The sequence below is a fragment of the Chlamydomonas reinhardtii genome, chromosome 1 (genome assembly GCF_000002595.2).
Source record: "Chlamydomonas reinhardtii strain CC-503 cw92 mt+ chromosome 1, whole genome shotgun sequence".
Taxonomy (NCBI): Eukaryota; Viridiplantae; Chlorophyta; class Chlorophyceae; order Chlamydomonadales; family Chlamydomonadaceae; genus Chlamydomonas; species Chlamydomonas reinhardtii.
In genome coordinates this window covers 1,369,470-1,390,043 of record NC_057004.1, presented here as the reverse complement: position 1 = coordinate 1,390,043, position 20,574 = coordinate 1,369,470, and the positions used below count along the sequence as shown (strand labels likewise).

At 62.8% G+C, this 20,574-nt stretch overlaps 1 protein-coding gene across 2 annotated transcripts; it reads left to right on the top strand.

The window, feature by feature from the left end:
* Positions 1 to 636: 636 nt before the first annotated feature.
* On the top strand, positions 637 to 20,462 carry CHLRE_01g006900v5 (uncharacterized protein). 2 transcript variants are annotated; one of them, XM_043058218.1, is made up of 56 exons: positions 637 to 1,022; positions 1,179 to 1,808; positions 1,882 to 2,064; positions 2,243 to 2,677; positions 2,847 to 3,005; positions 3,047 to 3,057; positions 3,232 to 3,376; positions 3,567 to 3,720; positions 3,944 to 4,020; positions 4,284 to 4,451; positions 4,725 to 4,863; positions 4,982 to 5,143; positions 5,344 to 5,422; positions 5,558 to 5,599; positions 5,792 to 5,932; positions 6,129 to 6,134; positions 6,320 to 6,451; positions 6,634 to 6,672; positions 7,139 to 7,555; positions 7,770 to 7,775; positions 7,950 to 8,138; positions 8,376 to 8,442; positions 8,619 to 8,734; positions 9,023 to 9,028; positions 9,168 to 9,322; positions 9,693 to 9,779; positions 9,901 to 9,973; positions 10,226 to 10,231; positions 10,455 to 10,595; positions 10,743 to 10,796; positions 11,020 to 11,025; positions 11,238 to 11,304; positions 11,411 to 11,478; positions 11,635 to 11,688; positions 11,836 to 11,841; positions 11,997 to 12,265; positions 12,417 to 12,455; positions 12,609 to 12,759; positions 13,162 to 13,374; positions 13,593 to 13,659; positions 13,936 to 14,114; positions 14,418 to 14,572; positions 14,810 to 14,882; positions 15,101 to 15,106; positions 15,384 to 15,652; positions 15,894 to 16,011; positions 16,548 to 16,616; positions 16,832 to 16,837; positions 16,957 to 17,091; positions 17,319 to 17,384; positions 17,585 to 17,886; positions 18,097 to 18,334; positions 18,536 to 18,554; positions 18,761 to 18,983; positions 19,289 to 19,294; positions 19,506 to 20,462. In XM_043058218.1, the coding sequence occupies exons 2-54, from the start codon at positions 1,395 to 1,397 to the stop codon at positions 18,926 to 18,928; spliced, it is 6,546 nt and encodes a 2,181-aa protein (XP_042928132.1). In that variant the 5' UTR covers positions 637 to 1,022; positions 1,179 to 1,394; the 3' UTR covers positions 18,929 to 18,983; positions 19,289 to 19,294; positions 19,506 to 20,462. The 2 variants fall into 2 exon arrangements, with proteins under 2 accessions (XP_042928132.1, XP_042928133.1); XM_043058219.1 differs by lacking the exon at positions 11,020 to 11,025 and having other exon boundaries at positions 10,455 to 10,556.
* The last annotated feature ends 112 nt before the right edge of the window (positions 20,463 to 20,574 follow it).

The following is a 20,574-nucleotide window of genomic DNA, read 5'->3' as shown; positions in this document are numbered from 1 at the left end:
AGCAAAATGTTGAGTGAAACCCAGAAGCGCCGGGCCTCGGTTGGTGCGTGCGAGGCCGTTACCCGCTGACCCCCGCTGCTTCTCCGACCCTCTCCGACCTGCTCCGCCTTTCTCCAACTTTCTTACGTCTGCGCCGAGTCAAGACTTTACTGCAGCCTCGTAAAATGGCGAGGATTCCCATTGTGTCTCAATGTCTTGCACCGTCGCGCCCGCTAAGTCACCCAGTACGACAGAATGTTGCATTCCCAGTTACCAAGCTCCCGCCTATACAATTTGGGCATACATTTCGTCCTGGTATCAATGATCGCGTCCAGGACTTCATGGCATTTGGGGCTAGTCCTGCCAGTCCACGTGCTGCTGCTGCTGCTGCTGCGGTTGCAGGCGCTGTTCACATGCTGGGTGTTCCCAGACAGACAGCCATTAAGCCTAAGCACCGTATGTGTACGTGGCCTTCTTTACGGTGGCTGGTGTGGGCTCGCGGGGCTATACAAGGTATGGGGCGGGCCCTGGGGACGGGGGCTGCACTGGGGGGCTGTCAGGGAAGAGTGGCGTCCATCGTGCCGCCGACCGCGGTTGCACCGCGAAGTTCCACAAGAAGAGTCGACTGGCTATCCAACACAAATGCTAGGATGTATACAATGCATAGTAGAGCCATTAGTGCTTAGATAGAGCCAGGCGACCAGGTCGGGGGTTTTGAACACATTCCCAAAGCATGTTACTGTGAAATTCAAAGAAGCATTGCATTATGTTATGTAAATTTCAGGGCGCTAGCCCTGTATTGAATTCTCAGTCTAGCGCCTGCGCATGACCGCGCGCAAACAGCCCGAGCGTTGAGCCGCTGCTAGCAAGCAAGTCGTGGTGGATGACCCATGGCAGTAGAGGAGCCGTTAGTTCTTCGGGCAGCTGGTTGGATGGGAATTGTTGCCGTCAATCGGTAGGAGCCCGACGGAGCAGATACATTTGGGTAGTCTTGCTCACGCTGCCGGCGCTATCAGTCCGCGGTTATCGTGAGCAAGAGGCCGGTGAGTCATCGCGAAGGTCCTGATGCTGAACAGGGACTGTCCACTGCACGTCTCTGCGCGCCCGCCACGCGCTGCGCGCTGATCAGGCGCACAGTTGGTGCAGGTTTCCAGCGACCCCGCAGCACTCTGAACCCACACCCGCTCGCACCGTGACAGGTCGTGCGGGGGGCGCATCGTCGTCGTCTAACACAGCCGTTTCCACGGTGCCGGAGCCGGGCCGTGCATGGGCGCAGTCTCTGCAGCCGCACGGGCCTGACCCACAGCAGCAGCTGAAAGGGCCACAGCAGGAGCAGTGGCAGCGCGTGCAGCAGTGGCGGCACCTAGCTCAGGCGCTGGCCCTGCATGGGGACCAGACATTAGAGCCGCTAGCGTATGGGGCTGTACCTGCAGGTTACGGTGCTCCTGGGATGGGTCCGTACCCAGCCGCAGCCAACCCAGCACGCAGGGCACGGCGATGGCCCCAATGTGCAGCCGGAGGCAGCACCGTCGCCGCCCTACGGCGCCTATGCACCGGCAGCTACACCGGCGCCGCCCTATCCTGTGGGATACGGCAACCATGGCGACGGGGGCTATGGCGGCTACAGTGGCGGCGGCGGTGGGTACTATGGCATGCATTACCCCCCTCTGGCTTACCCGGGGGGCTATGCAACACCGCCGCCACTAATTCCCGGTGGCTACCCGCCGCCGGCAGCTGCAACGGGCCAGCTCTTTCCACCGGCGGAAGGCATCCTGGCCTCGGGCGCCCCCGGCACAAGCCCACCACAGACACCATCCCCACCACCGCTGGCTCGCCCTTCGCCTCCTGCGATCGAGCAAGCTGCCGTCACAGCCGCCGTCTCCCGCCCCCGCCGGTGGCCAGCTGCCCGGCTCTGTGGATGAGCTGCCTTCGCCGCCTCTGACGCCCGCGCCGCCCTCGTTCCCCGACCCACCTGCACCGCCCTCCCCACCGCCCCGGCCGCCGCCACCGCCGCTGTCCTTCCTGCCGATTGACGGCATCGTCGAGTACATATCCAGCAACGAGGGCTCCACCTACCTGCTCCGGGTGAGCCTTGCGGCACGGGTCGCACATGCGCAGTTGCAGTGTGTGTCTTCAGGCATGCCCGGCTAGCATGTACAGCTCCTCCGTGCGACACACTGCGGCACGCCACCTTTCGCTGTGCCCTCGATCCGCTTACACGTGTAACCACTCATCCCTCTCACCTATGTGTGCTATCATGCAGCTGGACAATAGCACTGGCAGCGGGAGTAATGCCGGCGCCGCTGCCCAGCTACTGGCGGCCGGCATCCGGCTGCTGCGCCTGGAGCCGCCCGCAGATGCCAGCGAGGCGCAGGGCGGCGGGCTGACTGCGCAGATGCGGCGCGTGGGCGTGCGGCTGGGCGACCGCGTCAGCCTGGTGTGCGGGCTGCTGATACAGGCGCCCACGTCTGCCCTGACCGGGCAGCCGCAGGCGAGCTGCGTATCGGTGCTGGGTCTGAAGCGGCTGTCGACGCAGTACGGCAGTGGCGAGGAGGCGGGCTCGGCGCTGGGCGGGCGGCAGCGGGCGCTGGTGGCGCTGGTGGAGATGGACTGCAGCGCCGGGTGGCCGGCGGGCATGGGGCCGCTGGAGCTGGCGGTGCTGGGGCAGCCGCAGAAGGTCACCTCGCTGACCGTCGATGTAAGTGCGCACGCGTGTGTGTACTTGACGGTTGGGGGTCTGCTGCAGGGCAGCTTGGCATGTACAACTCGAATAGATGTTACAGCTGCCAGATGATCACACGTTCGCGGAATAGCTCGTACAACTGTGTAAGTGCGTGCGTGCCCCCCCCCCCCCCCCCATTCCCCAGGACGGCACGGAGTGGCTGCGGCGTTTGGACCATGAGCTGTCGGGCTGCTCGCGCGGCGCCCTGCGCATCACCGTCAATGAGAGCGAGGTGCTGCCGGTGGCGGTGCCGTGCGTGCTGGACTGGCTGCGGCGCGTGCAGACGTGCGCCACGTGGCGGCCAGTGAGAACCTGAGGGACCTCATGCGGCAGCTCATCCCGCAGGCGTACGACAGGTGGGTTGCTTGTTTGGGTGATTGGGGGCTTGCGTGTCATTTGCCACATGCCGCAATCCATGGCGACGCGCACCTCGTAAAATGATGGCCACAACATGGATCTCACTGCCGCACATGTATCACACGGCTCCTGCCTGCTGGATTGCTTGGTGCCCCACATACACACACGCACAGGGCGGATGTGCGCATTGTGGTGCTGCCGGCTGGCGCGGTGGCCAACTGCCCCTGGCGCGGCGTGTCGTTGCCGTCTGACCGCCAGGCGCTACTGCCGGCGGGCAACGACGTCAAAGGCACCTCGCTGCCGTGGGTGGGCGTGCACGTGAGTCGCTGGCTGTCTGGCTTGCGTGGTGGCAGAGCGGTAGCCATGGGTGAATGAAGGGTTAGGTGGCGCAAGGTGTGCGGGCTACCACAAGAAACAGGCGGAGATACAGTGGGGCGTTTCGCTTGCAAGGTGAAAATGCTTTGCCCTGCATGCCGCGTGCTACGCATACACGCACCCATGCGTGCAGGAGACGCTGCACCTGTTCGGGTTACAGCACGCCGGTACAGCGGACTACGAGCTCAGCAGCCGGCCTCGCTCCACGGAGGGCGACCCCACCTCGCCAATGGGCTGCGAGCGGTGCGGGTCTGATGTGTCCATCTGCCCCAACGCACCCCAGATGTGTGAGTCTGCCTGTTGTGTTCGGGAGTATCTGGAGCTGCTTGAAATGACCCACAAGGCTTCCCGCGGCACTTAATCGCCAATTTACTTGTCATTGTCAGCAGTAACTTCGTCCAGATTACGACTTTTCTTGACGTTGGTGCAAGGTGCACCGGCCCACGGTGTGTACTAACCTCATGACCTGATCCCCACTATTTCTAACACATGCTCCTCGCACACGCACAGACTACCTTGGGTGGGCCGACCCGCTGGCTGAACTGGACGCGGACTTGCTACCGGTGGGGAGGCCCCTGCAACTGACGGTGCGTGGGTGGTGGTCGGGCTTGATCGGAGTAGGGGAATGCATGTCCAGTGGGCCATCCGGGCGGGTCCCACGGGATGCATTTACGCCGTCTATACCTCCCGCTCGCCCCATGTTCACTTGTGCAACGATCGAAGCACGAGCCTTGGGTGCATGGACGGACGGCCCGGGGTGCTTGGGTGGCGACGCAGCTCATGCATGTTCGCTCACAGCCCGTGTGCGTGCGCCTGTGCGCATGTGTGTGTATGTGTGTGCTGTACGCAGATCCCACTCCAGAGCAAGTCCCGCCAGTCGCTGGTGCGGCTGCTGCCCAACTGGCTGCCGGCGATGTCCCAGACCAGCAATGTGTACCTCAGCTATCGGCTGGCCGATGACGATGAGTCAGGCAGCGACGGCATCGAGATCGGCCTGGATGCGGCATACTCGGGCAAGGTGCGTACGGAGGTGCTGTGGTGTGGATGTAAACAAACAAGTGCCGCCACACATCACAGAAAGGCGCACCCTCTACCTTTCCTACCGCTCGACCTCTGCTGCCGCATTCCCACCTTCCCGCTTTAACGCACCCTACTTTCTACCGCCCGCGCTCCCCCCCGGTTCGCATGAATGTCTACCCCCCATTTGCTTCATCAATATTTCAACACCTCCTCGCCAGCATTAGCCATGCATGGCACCCCCCTGCCCCCCGCATGTGCCACCCCCCTACAGCTGCTGCTGCACCAGGTGGCTGTGGACGCCGACGTCCGGCGAGTGCCGGGGCTGCAGCATGGCGACACGCAGCTGGTGCGGGCGGTGTCGCCGGGAGACAGCGCCACGCTGGGCAGCCTGAGGCTGCTGCTGCGCACGGGCGAGTGGACACACACAGCTCTGCCATCACGCACACGATAGGCTGCTGCCAATCCTACTGCTCCTGCTAGCCCTGAGCTTCTTCAGCTACCACTTAACTTGCCCATACACACACCCAGGCTTCCCGGTGTACCTGGATGAGGCGGGATACAACGTGGAGCTTCCAATCATCCTGTGCCGCTTCACCTCCCCCACCACTGCAACCGCCGAGTGCCCCATGCGCATCTCGCCCTCGCCGCCGCCCCGGCCACCCGCGGCACCCCGGCCCCCGGCGCCTGCGAGTAAGAAGGGCGGCTTGCTCCTCTGGCACGGCTGTGTTGCTTCGCCAATACCTGCATGTTTCCTGCAGCTTAGGCTTGCCCTTCTGCCGCTTACTTGTGCCCAGTAGTGCTTTAGCTTGTCGCCAACCCCGCGCATACTGCTGCTGCGTGTGCGTGCGCCGTCTTGCTTACCGTACTGCCCCGCTGTAACACACACGCAGCCTTCCAGCGCAATCGTGTGGCTGTGGGCATCAGCCATGTGTGCCTCCTCATGGACGGTGGCGTGGTCAAGTGCTTTGGGTGGGTGCGGGCGGGGCGGGCCCGCATACTGCCTGAGGAAGGACGAAGTGGGTCTTTACTGTTTGTATGATTATCCCGTTCCAAGTAGCTTCTGCGACTATCAGGTTTTCATGGCCCTGTTCTCTGCCCACGCAGTGACAATGCCGTGGGCCAGCTGTGTGTGGGAGACGATCAAGTGTAAGCCCTGGGGTATCCTGACCGGCTGTCTCTCTGTCTGTTGGGTAGCTTTGGCAGCAGGTAGCGGTGCCTCTTCCTTTGCCTGGACCGGTACCAGCTTTTGTATCAACATACACTGTAAACTGTTGTGCTTTATTCGCCCCCTATGGAACACCCGAACACCTGACGCCCGTCCGCATGACGATCCCGCAGGCGCGGCGACCAGCCCCGCGAGATGGGCGACGCCCTGCCTGCCGCGCAGCTGGGGGCTGGCGTGGTGCGGTCGGTGGTGTCTGGCTCCTCCCACTCCTGCGCCGTACTGGAGAGGCCCACAGGCGACGTGGTGGTCAAATGGTGGGTGGGTGGGTGCGTGCAGGGAACAATGGGCCTAGCCGGGCCAGACGCCAGAGGACATGCCGTGGGCAAGTTCAGTCGAGCATGCCCGACCTCAATCGCACCCTGACGTTCGCCTCCTCCCTCACGCCCTGCCACGATTTGGCTTGCCTTGCTGCCGTCCTTGTGACCATCACGAACAATGGGTGACCAACAGCTGGGGGTGAGTTGCACATGCTGTTGTTTGGGTACACTCGTGGGGTAGACTGCTGCAGGCTGGGTGCTGGGATGCCTGCCTGCCTGCCTGCCTGCCTGCCTGCCTGCCTGCAAGCGTGTTGCTTGGTCAACGAGCCTCACACACACGCCATGCCCTGCCGCCGTACACGTTTTCGCCTGGCCTGCCTTCAGGGATGGGCAGCTGGGCCAGCTGGGGCTGGGCTCCACCGCCAGCCGCGGCGACTCGCGGAGCTCGGTGGGCGAGGCGCTGCCGGCAGTGGACCTGACGGGGCTGGTGCCCGCGGCGCTGTCGGCGGGGGGCTGGTGAGTACCGTGCCGTGCCGTGCCGTGCCCGGCAGGTAGTCAGCGGTGGCGTGTGCATGCGTGGTGGGACTGGGGTAGGCAAGAAGCCACAGCGGTTGCGACATGGTCCAACTGCTGGTTTAGGAAGGCGTTGACCAGACATACATATCAGGTTGCCATGTGCTTTGCCCTTTCCGCCGTAGGCACACCTGCGCGCTTTTCGAGGCGGGTTTCATTCGTTGGTAAGATCCGCTGACCGCTGCTCCTGCGCCTTCGCTGGTGGAATGGATTGCGGTCGCTTCCCTGCGTGCATGCCTGAGTTCTTGCCTCTTAGGTCGGCGGTGATCTGCGCGCACGCTCACTATGACCCACCCTTCTCCCACGCCCCTACCGCCTGCTGTGCCGGACACGCGGACACGCTGTCAACTCACTGCGACACAAAGCTGGGGGTAAGAGAAATCACGAAGATGGCCGTGGTCGCGTGCTGCCGGCACTGCCGCTGCTTCTGTGCTTTGGGTTCGCTGTGCCGCTGCTACAGTTTCCCTTACCACGCCGCGGTGACCCTGACCACCTGCGTGCACTGACCTCTGCACGACCGGGACTGCTGGGCCCACATGCTTGCCCCGCACACACCTCGTTCTGCGATCCCTGCCGAGTAGCGCCCCGCAAACAGTGGCACCTATCCTCGCACGCGCGCCGCTCCGCCAGGCTCGGCTTGGACGGCCGTCTGGGCGTGAACGACCGAGCTAACCGCGGCGACAAGCCGGGGGACATGGGCTCCTCCCTCCGGGCCGTGGCGCTGCCCCCCGGCACCATCGCCACCGCCATCACGTCCAGCAGCTGGCACAACTGCGCGCTCGTGATGGCGGCGCGCGAGGACGACCCCAGCGCGACCCGCGTCCAACAGGTCATGTGCTGGGGTGACAGCTCGCTGGGGCAGATGGGGCGGGGTGACACACGCGACCGCGGCGACTCCGCCACCTCGCCCATCCGGCCTGTGGACTTTGGCACGGGCCTGACGCCCGTGCTGGTGGCGGCGGGCGGGCAGCACACGTGCGCGATCCTGGTCGCGGCCAGTACTGGCGCCGCTGGTGGTGGCGGCACTCCGCAGCGCCTGGTGAAGTGGTAAGTGCTGATGCAGGTGGAGGAGGTGGTGTGCGTTGGCCGGTAATGAAAGGATGGATACACGGCTTGTGGATTGCAGCCATACACAGTACCTTACCTTCCTGCGTTTCCTCACCTGCTTGCTTACCCATTCATCCGTACGTACCCCGACTGCTGTTCCTCGCCTTTCGCACCTGCTGGCCGCTGTTACAACAACGCCAACAACGCCTAACAGCTGGGGGTGAGTGTTGGCTGTCGGAGGCTCCGCGCATGCATGGCATGCATGCACACCAACCCCGTCGTACCGCCTCCACCCTCCGCATCGTGTCCCTCCAACCTACCTGCTGTGACTCCTGCCCTCCTGCACCTCAACCCCAAACCCTGGACTCCACACCTCTTCACTCTCCCTCTGCAGTTCCAACAGCGAGGGGCAGCTGGGTCTCGGGGACACCAACAATCGCGGAGACAACCCCGGGGAGATGGGCGACGCCCTGCCGGCAGTGGATCTGGGTCGCGGCTACACGCCCGTGGACCTGGGCCTGGGCTGGCGCCACAGCTGCGCAGTGCTGCAGCCGGACGCGGCGCCCTGGCTGCGAGTGCTCAAGTGCTAGGGGTGGGTGGCTGGGTGGTGCGTGGGCGGGCGGGCGGGCGGTGGGAATGCAGGGGGCAGGGTCGCCGGAAGGGAGGAAGGGAGCACTTGGCTTTGCGCAAGCGCTGGGACGCGAGAGAGGTGGACTAGGGTTGGTGTGAGTCTGTGAGTGCGCACGTGTGTCACTCACCCCCTTGCGTTCGTTGAAATCCGACCTGAACGGTATCTGGTCGCGGATGTGGCGCACCGCAGGCGTAACGGCGGATACCAGCTGGGGTACGGGGACCTGAACAACCGCGGAGACCAACCAGGGGAGATGGTACGTAACCGCCAGAGACCGGGGGCAGCAAGCTTGGGCAAGCAGTGCCCAGGTGTAGCCCTACGCCCCCTCTTCACATGCCACCGTGGAATAGATTTCTAAAGCTCGGACCGCGCTTGCTCTTACCCACGACACACGCACTCTGGGCCGACCCCGCACCACGCATGGGAATGCAGGGCGATGCGCTGCCTGTGGTGTCACTGGGCGCCGGCCTGAGTGTGTCCGAGGTGCGGGCGTCCGTCACTGGCAGCGCCACGTGTGTGATGCTCAACCCGGGTGGCATTTTTAAATGGTGAGTTGGGGTGTGTGCGTGTGTTACGTGGGTGGCAGGCTGGGCGATGGTGCACGCGCATTCGCAGATAAAGGCAGGCACACTGCGGCGCCAGGAACTTCAGGAACTAAGATAGATTGTCAGTCCCTGACGGAAGGGCAATGCAGTGCCACCTGCCATGCAAGTTCGATTGAGAACCCTGACACTTACCTGCGACTGTGTATGCTGCATCCCTCTTTCATTGTGCGCCATCCTCGGCGGCGGCTCCAATCCGATCGATCTGCTGCACGGCGTTTCACATACGTCCAGTTGGGGGTGAGTGCGGCGCGCGCCAGGCTCGGATGTCCGCGAGTGCAGGCTGTGATGAGTCGCCAATGGCTTTGGCAGTTCAGCCCTTGGCGGTACAAGCACTGCCCCCCGTCCCCCTAACCTACCCCTCATGCCGCACCCACAGCTACGCCGACTTCGGCCTGGGCCAGGGCAGCCTGGGCGCCGTGGGCACCCGGCCGGAGCAGATGGGCGACGCGCTGCCGCCCATTCAGCTGTTGGGGCCTGGCTCCACACCGCCCAGCCCGCCGCGCCTGCCCAGCGGGCCGCCCCTGCCCTCGGGTGAGCTTGGGGGGGGGGGGGGGTTGCAAGGATGTTTGGAAAAGCGGTACAGGGAGGGGGGGGTAAGGGGGATCCCGGCATGACTAGTTAGAAGGCGAGCTGGGGTGGGGGGGGGGGATTGGGGCGCGCATGTATACTGCTACCTGTGTGTATTGCTACCAACCGCCACTTGTCGCCTCGAGCGAGTGGAGCACTGGGCCCTCGGTTGGGGAAGGAGAAGTGCCCGGGCCCCGACGCGGAGGGAACGGAGGGGCGAGGAAGCCAAAACGGCCTGGTGAAGCGACTCCGGTCCGAGAGTGCTGTGCACAAACATTTTTCACCCCACCTTTCCCTGGTCAAGCACCTATGTTTGGTTCTTTGCACACCGCAGCCCCGAGTCCGCCCAGGCGACCACCCCTGCCGCCCTCCGTGCCGAGCCCGCCCTCGCCACGGCCTCCGGCTCCGCCCCTGCCATCGGGTGCGCCTGCCGCGTAATTGCTTGCCACAAGCTGGCTCTTGTCCTGCCGCCGCCGTGACCTGGCCTCCAGTCCTCCAGGCTTGGGTCACCTGTTTGTGCTGCTGCTTGCGCCCACTCGCAGGCCTGGGCATCCTGCAGGTGGTGACGGGGCTGCACCACGCATGTGTGGGGCTGGAGGGAGGGTTCGTCAAATGGTGGGAGCGTGATGCATGCGTAGGGTGGATTTACATTCCTGCCTGCAGCTGGCTGGTACTACCTTAATTTTGGTACTAGACTGGGTCATGTCAAGAACGATAACTCCATGCTCGGGCAGTCCTTGTTCCCGCCGTGAAGTCCGTTTCCCCACGCTCCTACGCCTTTTGTCCGTGCACCTTCTCCCTATCTCAATCCGAGCCCGCCCACCCTATCCCCATCCATGGACCGCCGCTTCTGCTTTGCACCTGTAGCTGGGGGTAAGTCGAGAAAGTATGAACCCGGTTTGAACGCGCGTTAATCAAGGCAACTGGCGTGCTACCTTTTGCTGCCATGTCGATTGTGCATCTCCCTTTCCGGCCCCCATCCACCTCTATCCGCATGCGTGTGCCTGCCTTCACGCGCTGTCTGAACCTGCTGCGGGTACGTGCCCACCTGCATTGTGTGCGTGGCTGAGCCCTGCCTCTGGCCTTGCTCACACAGGGACAACGGGTCTGGCCAGCTGGGCCTTGGCCTGCCTTCAAGTGTGTCACTGGGGGACGGCCCCGGCGAGATGGGCGCGGCGCTGCCCCTGGTGGACCTCGGGTGGGGCATGCGCGCAGTGCAGCTAGCGGCAGGCAACAGGTGAAGGATGGGCATTGGGGCACTTGCATGTATGGGGCGGCGGCAAGGCGCAGAAGGCATGTGATCTGGGCGTGCGTAGCCAGGCACAGCAGATCGCGTCTCACTTGTTACTGAACAGCCTCACATTTGATGTCCACTCACGCGCAGCCATATGTGCGCACTGCTGCAAAGTGTGGAGGGTGGCGGCGCAGTCGTCAAGTGGTGCGTGCTCGAGCGGGGCGCGTGGGTACCACCGTACTGAGGCATGCGTGCCGACCGCAGCAGCAGGATGGCTCTTACTTTCGAAGCTGCCCTCCGCACCTGTTCCCCAACCCCAACCGCCGTTCCCAAACATGACGTGTAAAGCTGACTCCCTTCCAATATTTCGACCTGCCCGCACGCTGCTGCATCACCACCATGCGCTTGTTTGCTGCGGCCCATCCAGCTGGGGGTGAGTTGTCCGCGTGCGGTGTGCGTGCCCGCACCGTACCCGCACGCATGTGTTTAATGAAATGCCTAAATGCTTACATGCGGATGTGAATGCGAGTGCAGACGGCATGTGTTTGGCTGGCGTCTGGCTGCCTCAACACCTGAGCTAACGAACAGCGTGGCGCTTCGTCATTTCTTACTCTCATGCAAGGTTGCTCTTCTGTGTGCTCGCAGCATCAACAACTCCGGCAACCTGGGGTACGGGGATACTCGGGATCGCGGCACTTCACCCTCCGACATGGTGAGCGCCAGCAGAGCGAGGTGTGTGTGTATGTGTATGTATGTGTGTATGTGTATTAGCACACAATCTACGGACGCCACATGTATGCATGTCTGCCTGCCTGCAGGGTGACTCGCTGCCGGCCGTGGACCTTGGGCCAGGGCTCAATCCCATCAGCATCGTGGCCGGACACTGGTGGGGCGATGGGCATGTGCGTGCGTGCGTGCGTGCGTGCGTGCATGCGTCAAGTTGCTATAATAGGTGTGGAGACGACCGCTTCCATACGAGCTGTCTAGAGGCGCACGGTGATCTGCCCCGCCGCGTTGATCTCTGCTCCTTCACGACCTGCAGGCACACGTGTGCGATACTGCAACCCACTTCAGGCGGCATTTATCAGGTCAAGTGGTGAGTCCGCTCCAGATACTATTCTAACGCCCCTGCAGTTGCCGTGCCGTTGTTTCTCATCCAACTCAACTGACACCCGTGACTGACACCTGTATGCCACGCCTTCCTGCTGCACTGCACGTTGCTGGCCTGCATCTCTACCTGCAGCTGGGGGTAAGCATGTCTGTGGTCGAAACGTGCGACGCATGCTTTCAATGCTCTTGGACATGAAGGTCATTAGGCCGGGCCGAAGCTGTGCGCGTATTTTGCAGCAGTGAGTCCTCCCAACCAACCAACTACCCACCAACTAGTCAACCACCTCTCAACAGGTACGGCGCCAGCGGCCAGCTGGGCCACGACTGCACATGCAACGAGGGCAACACCCCGAATAAGATGGGCGCAAACCTCAAGCCCATTGACCTGGGACTGGCCGCGCCGGATGGATCCGCCATGGAGCCTGTAGCTCTGGCCAGCGGCGCAGGGCACGTGTGCGCTCTGATGCGCCCCGCGGCCAACGGCGGCAGTAACAGTGGCGGTGGCAGTGGCAACATCACTTACGCGAGCAATCGGGCGGTGTGCTGGGGCTACAACGCCTATGGTACGTGTGTCGATCGGGGCTGCCTCGTGAGGCTGCCTGCTGCCTGATTAGGTAATGTGCCTCGCTATGTGCCCCTTTCTGTGCCACTTGCTGCGCTCAATGTGCTGCTGCTGACTCCGCCAAGTGTGTGGGCGCCCTGCATCATCCCCAGGCCAACTTGGGCGTGGAGACAAGAACGACCGTGGCAACGGTAAGCATGGAGGCGCGGTCTGCTGGCGTGCGTCACCACCAAGCATGTACTTGTATGCTTCTGGTACAGGCAGCCCCGCTTGCCCCATGCCGCCGACCCCCAAACCTACCGCCACCTGCCCCTGCACGCCCCTGTCCGGCAACACGCACACAGAACCCAACGAAATGGGCCCCAACCTCGTCTGGTTGGACCTGGGCCCGGGCCTGGCGCCGCTGTCCCTCACCGCCGGCCGCTACCACACCTGCGCCCTGCTGGGAGGCGTGTCACCCGCAAGCGCCGCCGTCCGCGCGGTCAAGTGCTTTGGGTGCGTGCGCGCGTCTTACTTGTTTACTTTGTGCGCTTCCGTACGGTATGCACATTTGGGGTTACGATGCCAATGCCGATGCAAGGACGTGCGCTACGTCTAAAATCTGTTCTTCCCACGCACAGCCTCGCGGACCGGCTTTGCATGCCTCCTGCCATTCACCATCCTGTACCTACTGCTTCCCATTCCTTGCCCTCCTCCATCCCCATCCTCCCCGCCTGCCTGCCGGGCCCCTCACCCCCCGACGCCTCGGCCCACATCCCATAAGTATTATCGCTTGCAACGAACGCCTCTGCCTGCACTCCCCTCGTTTTCGTTGGTTTTGGTTTAGTTTGGGCTGGTATTTACAACCCCCCCCACACACACAACCCCATACCTTCCCGCTTCTCTTCCCACACACAGCGACAACGCCGCCGGCGAGCTGGGCCTGGGCAGCACCTCAGTGCGCGGCGACCAGCCCGGCGAGATGGGCTTCACGCTGCAGGCGGTGCAGCTGGGGTCGGGCCTGGTGCCGCTGCAGGTGGTGGCGGGCGCCGAGCACACCTGCGTGCTGTGCGCGCCCGCCAACACCTCGGCGGTGCCGCCGGCGCAGCGGCGCCTGGTCAAGTGCTTCGGGTGCGTGCGTAGTCGCTTGTGTGGGATAAACACGTGTGCGTGTGTGTGGGGGGGGGGGGTGCGGGCACTTACGCCGTCGTATGTGCCTGCTGGGGTCCGCCCAAGCAAGGATCCGTCCTCAGATCCTCACTGTTTAGCCCCTGTCTAGGGCTATGGGCCTACCGCGCTTTTCGTCATTCACCAATCAAGCCACCGCACCCACTGCATGCGCCATGTAGGAGCGCCGACAACGGCCAGCTTGGTCTGGGCGACACCAACAATCGCGGGGACCAGTTTGGCGAGATGGTGGGTGCGGCTGGATAAGGAGAACTGCTGCTGGACTGCTGGCTACTTGGGTTTTGTGGTGTTGGTGGTGCGCGCCGTAACCAGCTTGGCGTGGCGGAGACGCCATCCTGGTGGTTGCGATGGTTTGACTCCTGACTCGTCCATCCATGTATCTGCTGCCCTGTCCCATCACACATCCATGTATCTGCTGCCGCCCTCTGTCAGGCAGCGTGCCGTAGCGTGTGTGTCGCCCGACATGCATCATCACTGCGCGCTCAAACCCACCTCCGCACGCAGGGCAACGCACTACCGGCAGTGGACTTTGGTCCGGGCCTGGTGCCGGTTCAGGTCGCGACCTCCTGCTCGGCCTCGTTCACGTGTGTACTTCTGGAACCGACGGCGGCAGCCCCAGGCGGCGGGGGAGACGCCGCCGCTGTTGGTACCCAGCCGCGCCTAAGGAGCCTGAAGTGCTTCGGGTGGGTGCCTGGGTGGAGGGCTGGAGGCGGCTATTGCAAATGAGTGCGTCTGCATGTGCTTAAAGGGAATCACTTTGGCACTACGTATTCGGTCACAGCCGGCGGGGGCAGATCAATGGTGCGCGCGCGGGGACCAACAGGAATACGCGGGTCATCCACCAGTCAAAGTCTACCAGTCAACAGAACCGGAACGAACGGGGCACTTGCTGTATAAAACTGCTGTCGCCTTCCCCACTTGCCTCGGGCTTGCTTACCCTGTGCGCATATGCGATTTTGCTGGGGACGATTGTGCTGTGGATGCAGGAGCAACGATAAGGGGCAGTTGGGCCAAGGCGACACATACAATCGAGGCGACAGCCCCGGGGAGATGGGGCCGTACCTGCCGCCCTTGGATCTGCAGGTGCCGCCGCCACCACCGCCCAGCCCCCCGCCCTCGCCGCCTCTGCCACCATTCGCGGGTAAGCTTGGGTGGTCATGTTGGCGCTGCTCAGCGGCGTCACAGTGCCATGCAATGCCGATGCGGTTAAGCTGGTGGTGGGTGGGATGGGGCTTAGTGAGTACGTTGATGTGCTTGTGGTGCAGCAGCCAGCAGTAGAGTTATGCGTGCCGAGTGACAAGGCCATAATCCTTAGCTTGTTTGATCAGCACCCGTGAATTCGCTCCCTAAAACACCCCTTGTGACCCATGCTCCAAAGGCCTGGCACTCATCACCGTCGTCACCGGGTCCAGCCACGCATGCGTGCTCCTGGAGGCATCCGTCGTGAAATGGTGGGCACGTGCGCGGCCCGCAACGCAAGCACGAACCGATCGCCCACACGGAATGCACCAGCAGGACACATGAGATGTCTTGAGACTCGTGTGCATGGGATAACATGCGCGCCCTGTTGACTACTGCTGACAAATGCGTTCATTTCATTCTCCCTCGTGCATATTGAACCGCTGCGGTTGCGGTGGCTGTCGTGCGTACGTGAACACCGACTCTCAAGCTGGGGGTGAGTCTTTGCTGGGCCATGGGTATGGGAAAGGTGGCTACCAGCTGAGCTGGCTGACCACATGAAGGATCACTGGGCACCACACCCAAGCAAGGACACCTTACCGATCTTCCACACCCTTGCGTGGGCCCCCCCTGGGGACCTCGTGTATTTCGTTGGGCTTGGGCGTATAAACCCCCCCTTCCAAACTAGTGATCCAACCACTCCGTTCTCCTCGTGAATGGCGACCCCCCCCTATAGCTTATCATGAATGTACCCCCCCCCCTCATCCGCACAGGAGTAATGCCTACGGCCAGCTGGGCATTGCCGGTGTGGCCAGCTGGGGCCGCAACGGCGGCGAGACCATCGCGGCCCTGACGCCCCTGCCCCTCGCCGGTACCACCCCGGGTGCGCCCGGCGGCGGTGACTTCACCGTTACAGCCATCACGGCCGGCTCCCGCCACACTTGCGTGCTGATGAGCGCCGACAGGCCGGCGCCTGCTGCATCGCCTGCTGCGGCCCAAGCTGCACCTTCTGAAATCCGGTGTTGGGGCTACAATGACAACGGTACGGGCACGCGCCTGCTGCCCACCTGCTGCCTGGTAGTCCTGGGTCACCTTTATTCCCACGCAATCCTAGCACTGCGCCTTCCTACCGCGCTCGTCTCTATCAACCACAAGCACGTTCAGAACAAATGCCGGTGTCGTAAGAGAAGTTAAAGGCCTCCTAGGATGCCACAAGGAGTGCACCGCCTCACAGGTGTCGTGCGTGGTGTTGCCTCGGCGGGGGTCTGCGCTGCGCTCTGCAGGTCAGCTGGGCATGGGCCATATGCTGGCGCTGGGCGGCGGGCCCGGCGAAATGGCGGCGCTGCTGCCGGTGCAGCTGGGGCGGGGGCTGAGGCCCGTGGCGGTGCAGGCCGGCTGCTGGTGCGTGCGTGCTGCTTTGGGGAAAGGGGGGCGGGGCGGTGCGCGTGTGTGTGTGTGTGTGCGTGTGTGTGTGTGTGTGTGTGTGTGTGTGTGTGTGTGTGTGTGTGTGTGTGTGTGTGTGTGTGTGTGTGTGTGTGTGTGTGTCTGCGAGCGTATGTGTGTGTGCGTGCATGTATGCCCAAGCTCAACGTATAGGTCCCTTGTGAGAGGGCCTTGCGTCTGTGGAGCAGCATGTGCTGGGCTGCATGTGCGTGGGGCTGGAATCAGTTGATAGCGAAAGCGGGTGTTGCCATGAAATGGAACCGTCGCAGTGTCCCGGTGAGGCGCAGGTACTGTGCATGCAATTCAATGATGGTATTCATCCTTTGCCTGCCGCGGGTGCTAGGGCTAGCTGATGACGCAGACACGCACCCTTTGTTTGGGCTGTGCTGCCGATGAACGCAGACACACACAGGCACACCAAGTATTACCGCGAGCGTCACACCGCATGGCATGCACAGTCTTGCCTGTTTCTTCCCGTGTGCTCGCTTATACAGGCACACGTGCGCGCTGCTTGAGCCAATGGTCACCGGTGTGGCGGGGGCACCCACGCGTGTCATGAAGTGGTTAGTGAGGGGCCCCGGTGCGCCACTGCCGCAAGGGCTGCAGCAGCGTGTACCGCCTTGTACACCTCGCCTGTGGCGCACAGGGGTCGTCATGTCATGCACCGTTTTGCATAGTTGGCTGACATCCAACACCTTGCTTCATTTACCTTTCGTGTTTGCCTGACCGACGCTTTACTCCCCCGCCGCCGATCACCATTATCCACCATCGTCACCAGCTGGGGGTGAGTTGTCAAGGGACGCGCATCCGACGATACAAAATCCAGAAGCAGGTTTCCTGAACGGGATTATGTTCCCTACAGTCCACCCTCACGCCCGCACGCCCGCACGCGCACATGCGTAGGTGGAATGGGTATGGGCAGCTGGGCCTGGGCGACACCTCGGCGCGCGGCTACCGGCCCGGCGGCATGGCGGAGGCGCTGCCGCCACTGCAGTTCGGGGACGGCGTGACGCCACTGCAGATGGCGCCTGGTTACATGTGAGTGATGAATGACGTGCAAGAGCAAGAGCTTGCGGTGAGCCCTGTACCCAGCAGGGAGGGATACGACCTACCGCGGTGTCATGAAGATGTCCTATGCGGCCGCAACCTCCACACCCACCCCTGCGTGCCCACCACGCATCCCCGGCTCTGGTTGGCACCGTGCCTCCATGCAAACTACCTTTGCTTGCTCCCACTGCTGCGCCGCGCCTCGGCGCACCGCACAGGCACACCTGCGCGCTGCTGGAGGAAGACGACGGGCTGGGACCCACGCGCGTCATCAAATGCTGGGGGTGCGTGGGCCGACGAGCGAGCACACACTCGCTAGGGCATAAATGCTTGATAAAAGAACTCTTTTGCAGCAATCCCTGGGTCTCATCATGGAACCCAAGTGATTTTGCAGCAATCCCTGGGTCTCATTATGGGACCCAATTGAAAAAGGGCGCCCCGGTCGTGCCCGCAAGCAAGCCCGCGTTCATGCCCGCGCACGCAGGTCCAATGGGGTTGGCCAGATCGGCACTGAGAACGGGGAGGTGTTTGGTGACGAGGGCGGTGAGGTGCCGGCGGCACTGCCGCCATTGGAGCTAGGGGAGCCCGCCGGGTACGTGCCAGTCGCGCTGGAGGCAGGCGACGACCACAATTGCGCCATCCTCCACCCGCCGTCGTCTCCAGAATCCCCGCCTCTTGACAGCGGTGGCGGCGCAGGCGCTAGCGTTGCGGCCGGCGTTGGCGGCGGCACTGTGGTGCCAGCGGTGCTGGGCGCAATCGTCAAGTGCTGGGGCCGGAATGATGAAGGTGCGTGCGTGATTGCGTGTGGTCATGTGCACGCAAGTGGACCGGCTGGGGGCTGCCAAAGGACATATGGCCACCCACCGCCTTCAGCGCATTGTTTGAGGCCGTGCCCAGCTGCACCACAAGATGCACGCCCCACCCGGATAGATAACCCGGATGCCTAACGAATGTCCCTACCACTCATCTCTACCATGCAATCCTGGCCTCCTGCAGGTCAGCTGGGCCGCGGTCAGCCCGGTAACGTGGGTGCCAGTCCTGGCGACATGGCGGCCCTGCAGCCTGTGGACCTGGGCGCCCCGCCCTCGGGCGACCCGGCTGCGGTGCTGGTGCCGGTGCAGCTGGCGCTGGGCTGGCAGCACACCTGCGTCGTGGCCGAGGAGTGGGCGCCGCAGGCCGGCGGGGAGCAGGCAGGGCAGCTGGTCAGGAAGGGGAGCCTGCTCAAGTGCTGGGGGTGAGCGAATTATCGGAGGCGGGGTTAAAGCGACAGAAGGAGAGGCGAGCGCACTCGGGTGCTTTAGTGCAAGAGTAGTTAGGTGGCAAGCCCGTGGCAGGCTGTCACATCCCCCGCCCTACGGTGCGCGCGGTACAGTATTCACGTAAACTGCCCTCTCCTCCCCTGCCGTCCGTATCCCCTATTTTACCCGTCGCACAGACGGAACGCGCACGGCCAGGTAAGGAACGAGCACTTGGTTGTCCGGTTACACCTACCGGGTACGGCATACGCTCGCTGCCGTCAACGTAATCAATTGATTGCTATTTTGCTGCTGACTGGCTGGCAGCAGTGCAGCCCAACGCAAACGCGCCCTTGCAACAAACACGTTTGCTGAAGTGCCCTTTCCATCATGCCGCTGTCCCTCGTGCTGTCTGGGCTGCACAGCTTGGCCTCGGCGACAGCCGCGCCCGGGGCCTGCAGCCGGGCGACATTGGGTCGGGGCTGCCGGCCGTGGACCTGGGCACGCGGCAGCCGGTGCAGGTGGCGGCACAGCGGCGCTGCAGCCGGTGCAGGTGGCGGCGGCGACGGGCGGCAGCTTCACGTGCGCGCTGATGGTGGCGCCGGGCGGCGCAGAGGCGGCAGCTGCCTCGGCACGGCTCCTGAAATGGTGGGCTTCAGAACCTTGGGTTACGGTATGCGCAATAGCAGACGGAATGAGCCGTGCCTCTCCGTGCGTACTGTATGCACGTTTGGTTTGTTTTTGTTTACAGTTCAATCGCGCCATAGGGTCCTGGCAGGCACGAGTAGCCTGCTGCAGTCTTACGTCCGCGCAACGCACCATCCACCAAGTTTCTTATCGCCGTAATACATGAACACGCATCACCGCCGCTCACGAATCCCTTGCCCCCCTCATCCCACTTCTGCACCATTGCGTCGTCGCGTGTGCGTTGTTCAACGACGCATATGCTGCAGTTGGGGGTAAGACGCTTGCGGGCTTGTGCGGGTACTGAAATGCGCTCGTGTCGAATGGGTTGGGTCTAGGTCCCTGATCCGCTCCATAGCCATGGGCCGCGATGCGATTAATAGGCTTTGCCAAATACTATCATAGGGCTGTAAAGGAACCGCTGCATATAAATTCTTGCAATGTTGCCACTGATCCTCCGTTGCCCCAACCGACATGCGAACGCAGGATCAACTATAACGGCGAACTCGGTCGTGGAAATTCCATATCCACACGTGGAGATGTGCCGGGCGAGATGGGCGACAGCTGCCCAGTGCTGGCGCTGTACTGATGGCGCATGAACTATACTGGACAATGAATGAACATGGCGTGCATACCGTATTAATGAGATCGTGAGCGCTCTGTTTAGATTCATCGCGGTCTGTCACCCGCTGTCACGGCATGGAGTATAACTGGAGTGGAGAGCGGGGGTGATTCTGTACAGCAGGCTTCTATCACATTTACAATGCCAGCGGCCTTTTCATCTTTTGGTCTCGGCGTGAACCGGGGCCCGCAGTAGCTGCTGTGACTTGCGCATACTCAACTGCATTGTTTACAAGGATGCAGCAGGGATAGCGGTGGAGTAGGCCATCAATCGGAAGATGTGGAACCTGCTAACTCGGAGTCTTGTGTGTGTAGTATGGGTGTGACGGGACAGGGTAAGGGGCAGGTTGGCGTAGTCCCGTAGCGTGCAGCGTGTTCCCAGACCCCAACATTTAATTGCAACGTAGTATGGGGTCTGTGCGCGTGTGACCGTACGTGTGCGTGGTGTGTGTAGCACGGCCTGGTGTATCCAGTATCCGGGCCCACACTGTACCAATCTACGGTACTTCACACCATCACATGCACCAAACAATTGGAACGTGAATCCCTGAACGGAATAGCCCGGATTGTCAGCAACATAACGCGTAGGGTCACTTTGCGTACAGCTCGTGGCGGCGGATGGGGGCTGCGCGATGGGGCTTATGGGGCTGCAGTTGAAGTCTGAAAGTTGGCACACCGTTGGCACACAGCAGAAGTACAGGGCTTGTATTTTTTCCCCGACTATGCGAGGGTGCAGGGCCTGGAGACGGCGGTGGCGGCGGCGGTGGCACCGCGCCTACCGGCGGCAACAGCAGCGGCCACGGCGTTGGGCCCGGTGGTGGTGGCGGCACGGGCGGCCCTGGGCCCAGCGGCAGTGGCGGCGCACATGTTCGGAGCAGAGGGGGCGGGCAAGGCCACGTGGAGGAGGACAGCGCGGCGCCGCCTTCAAAGCGGC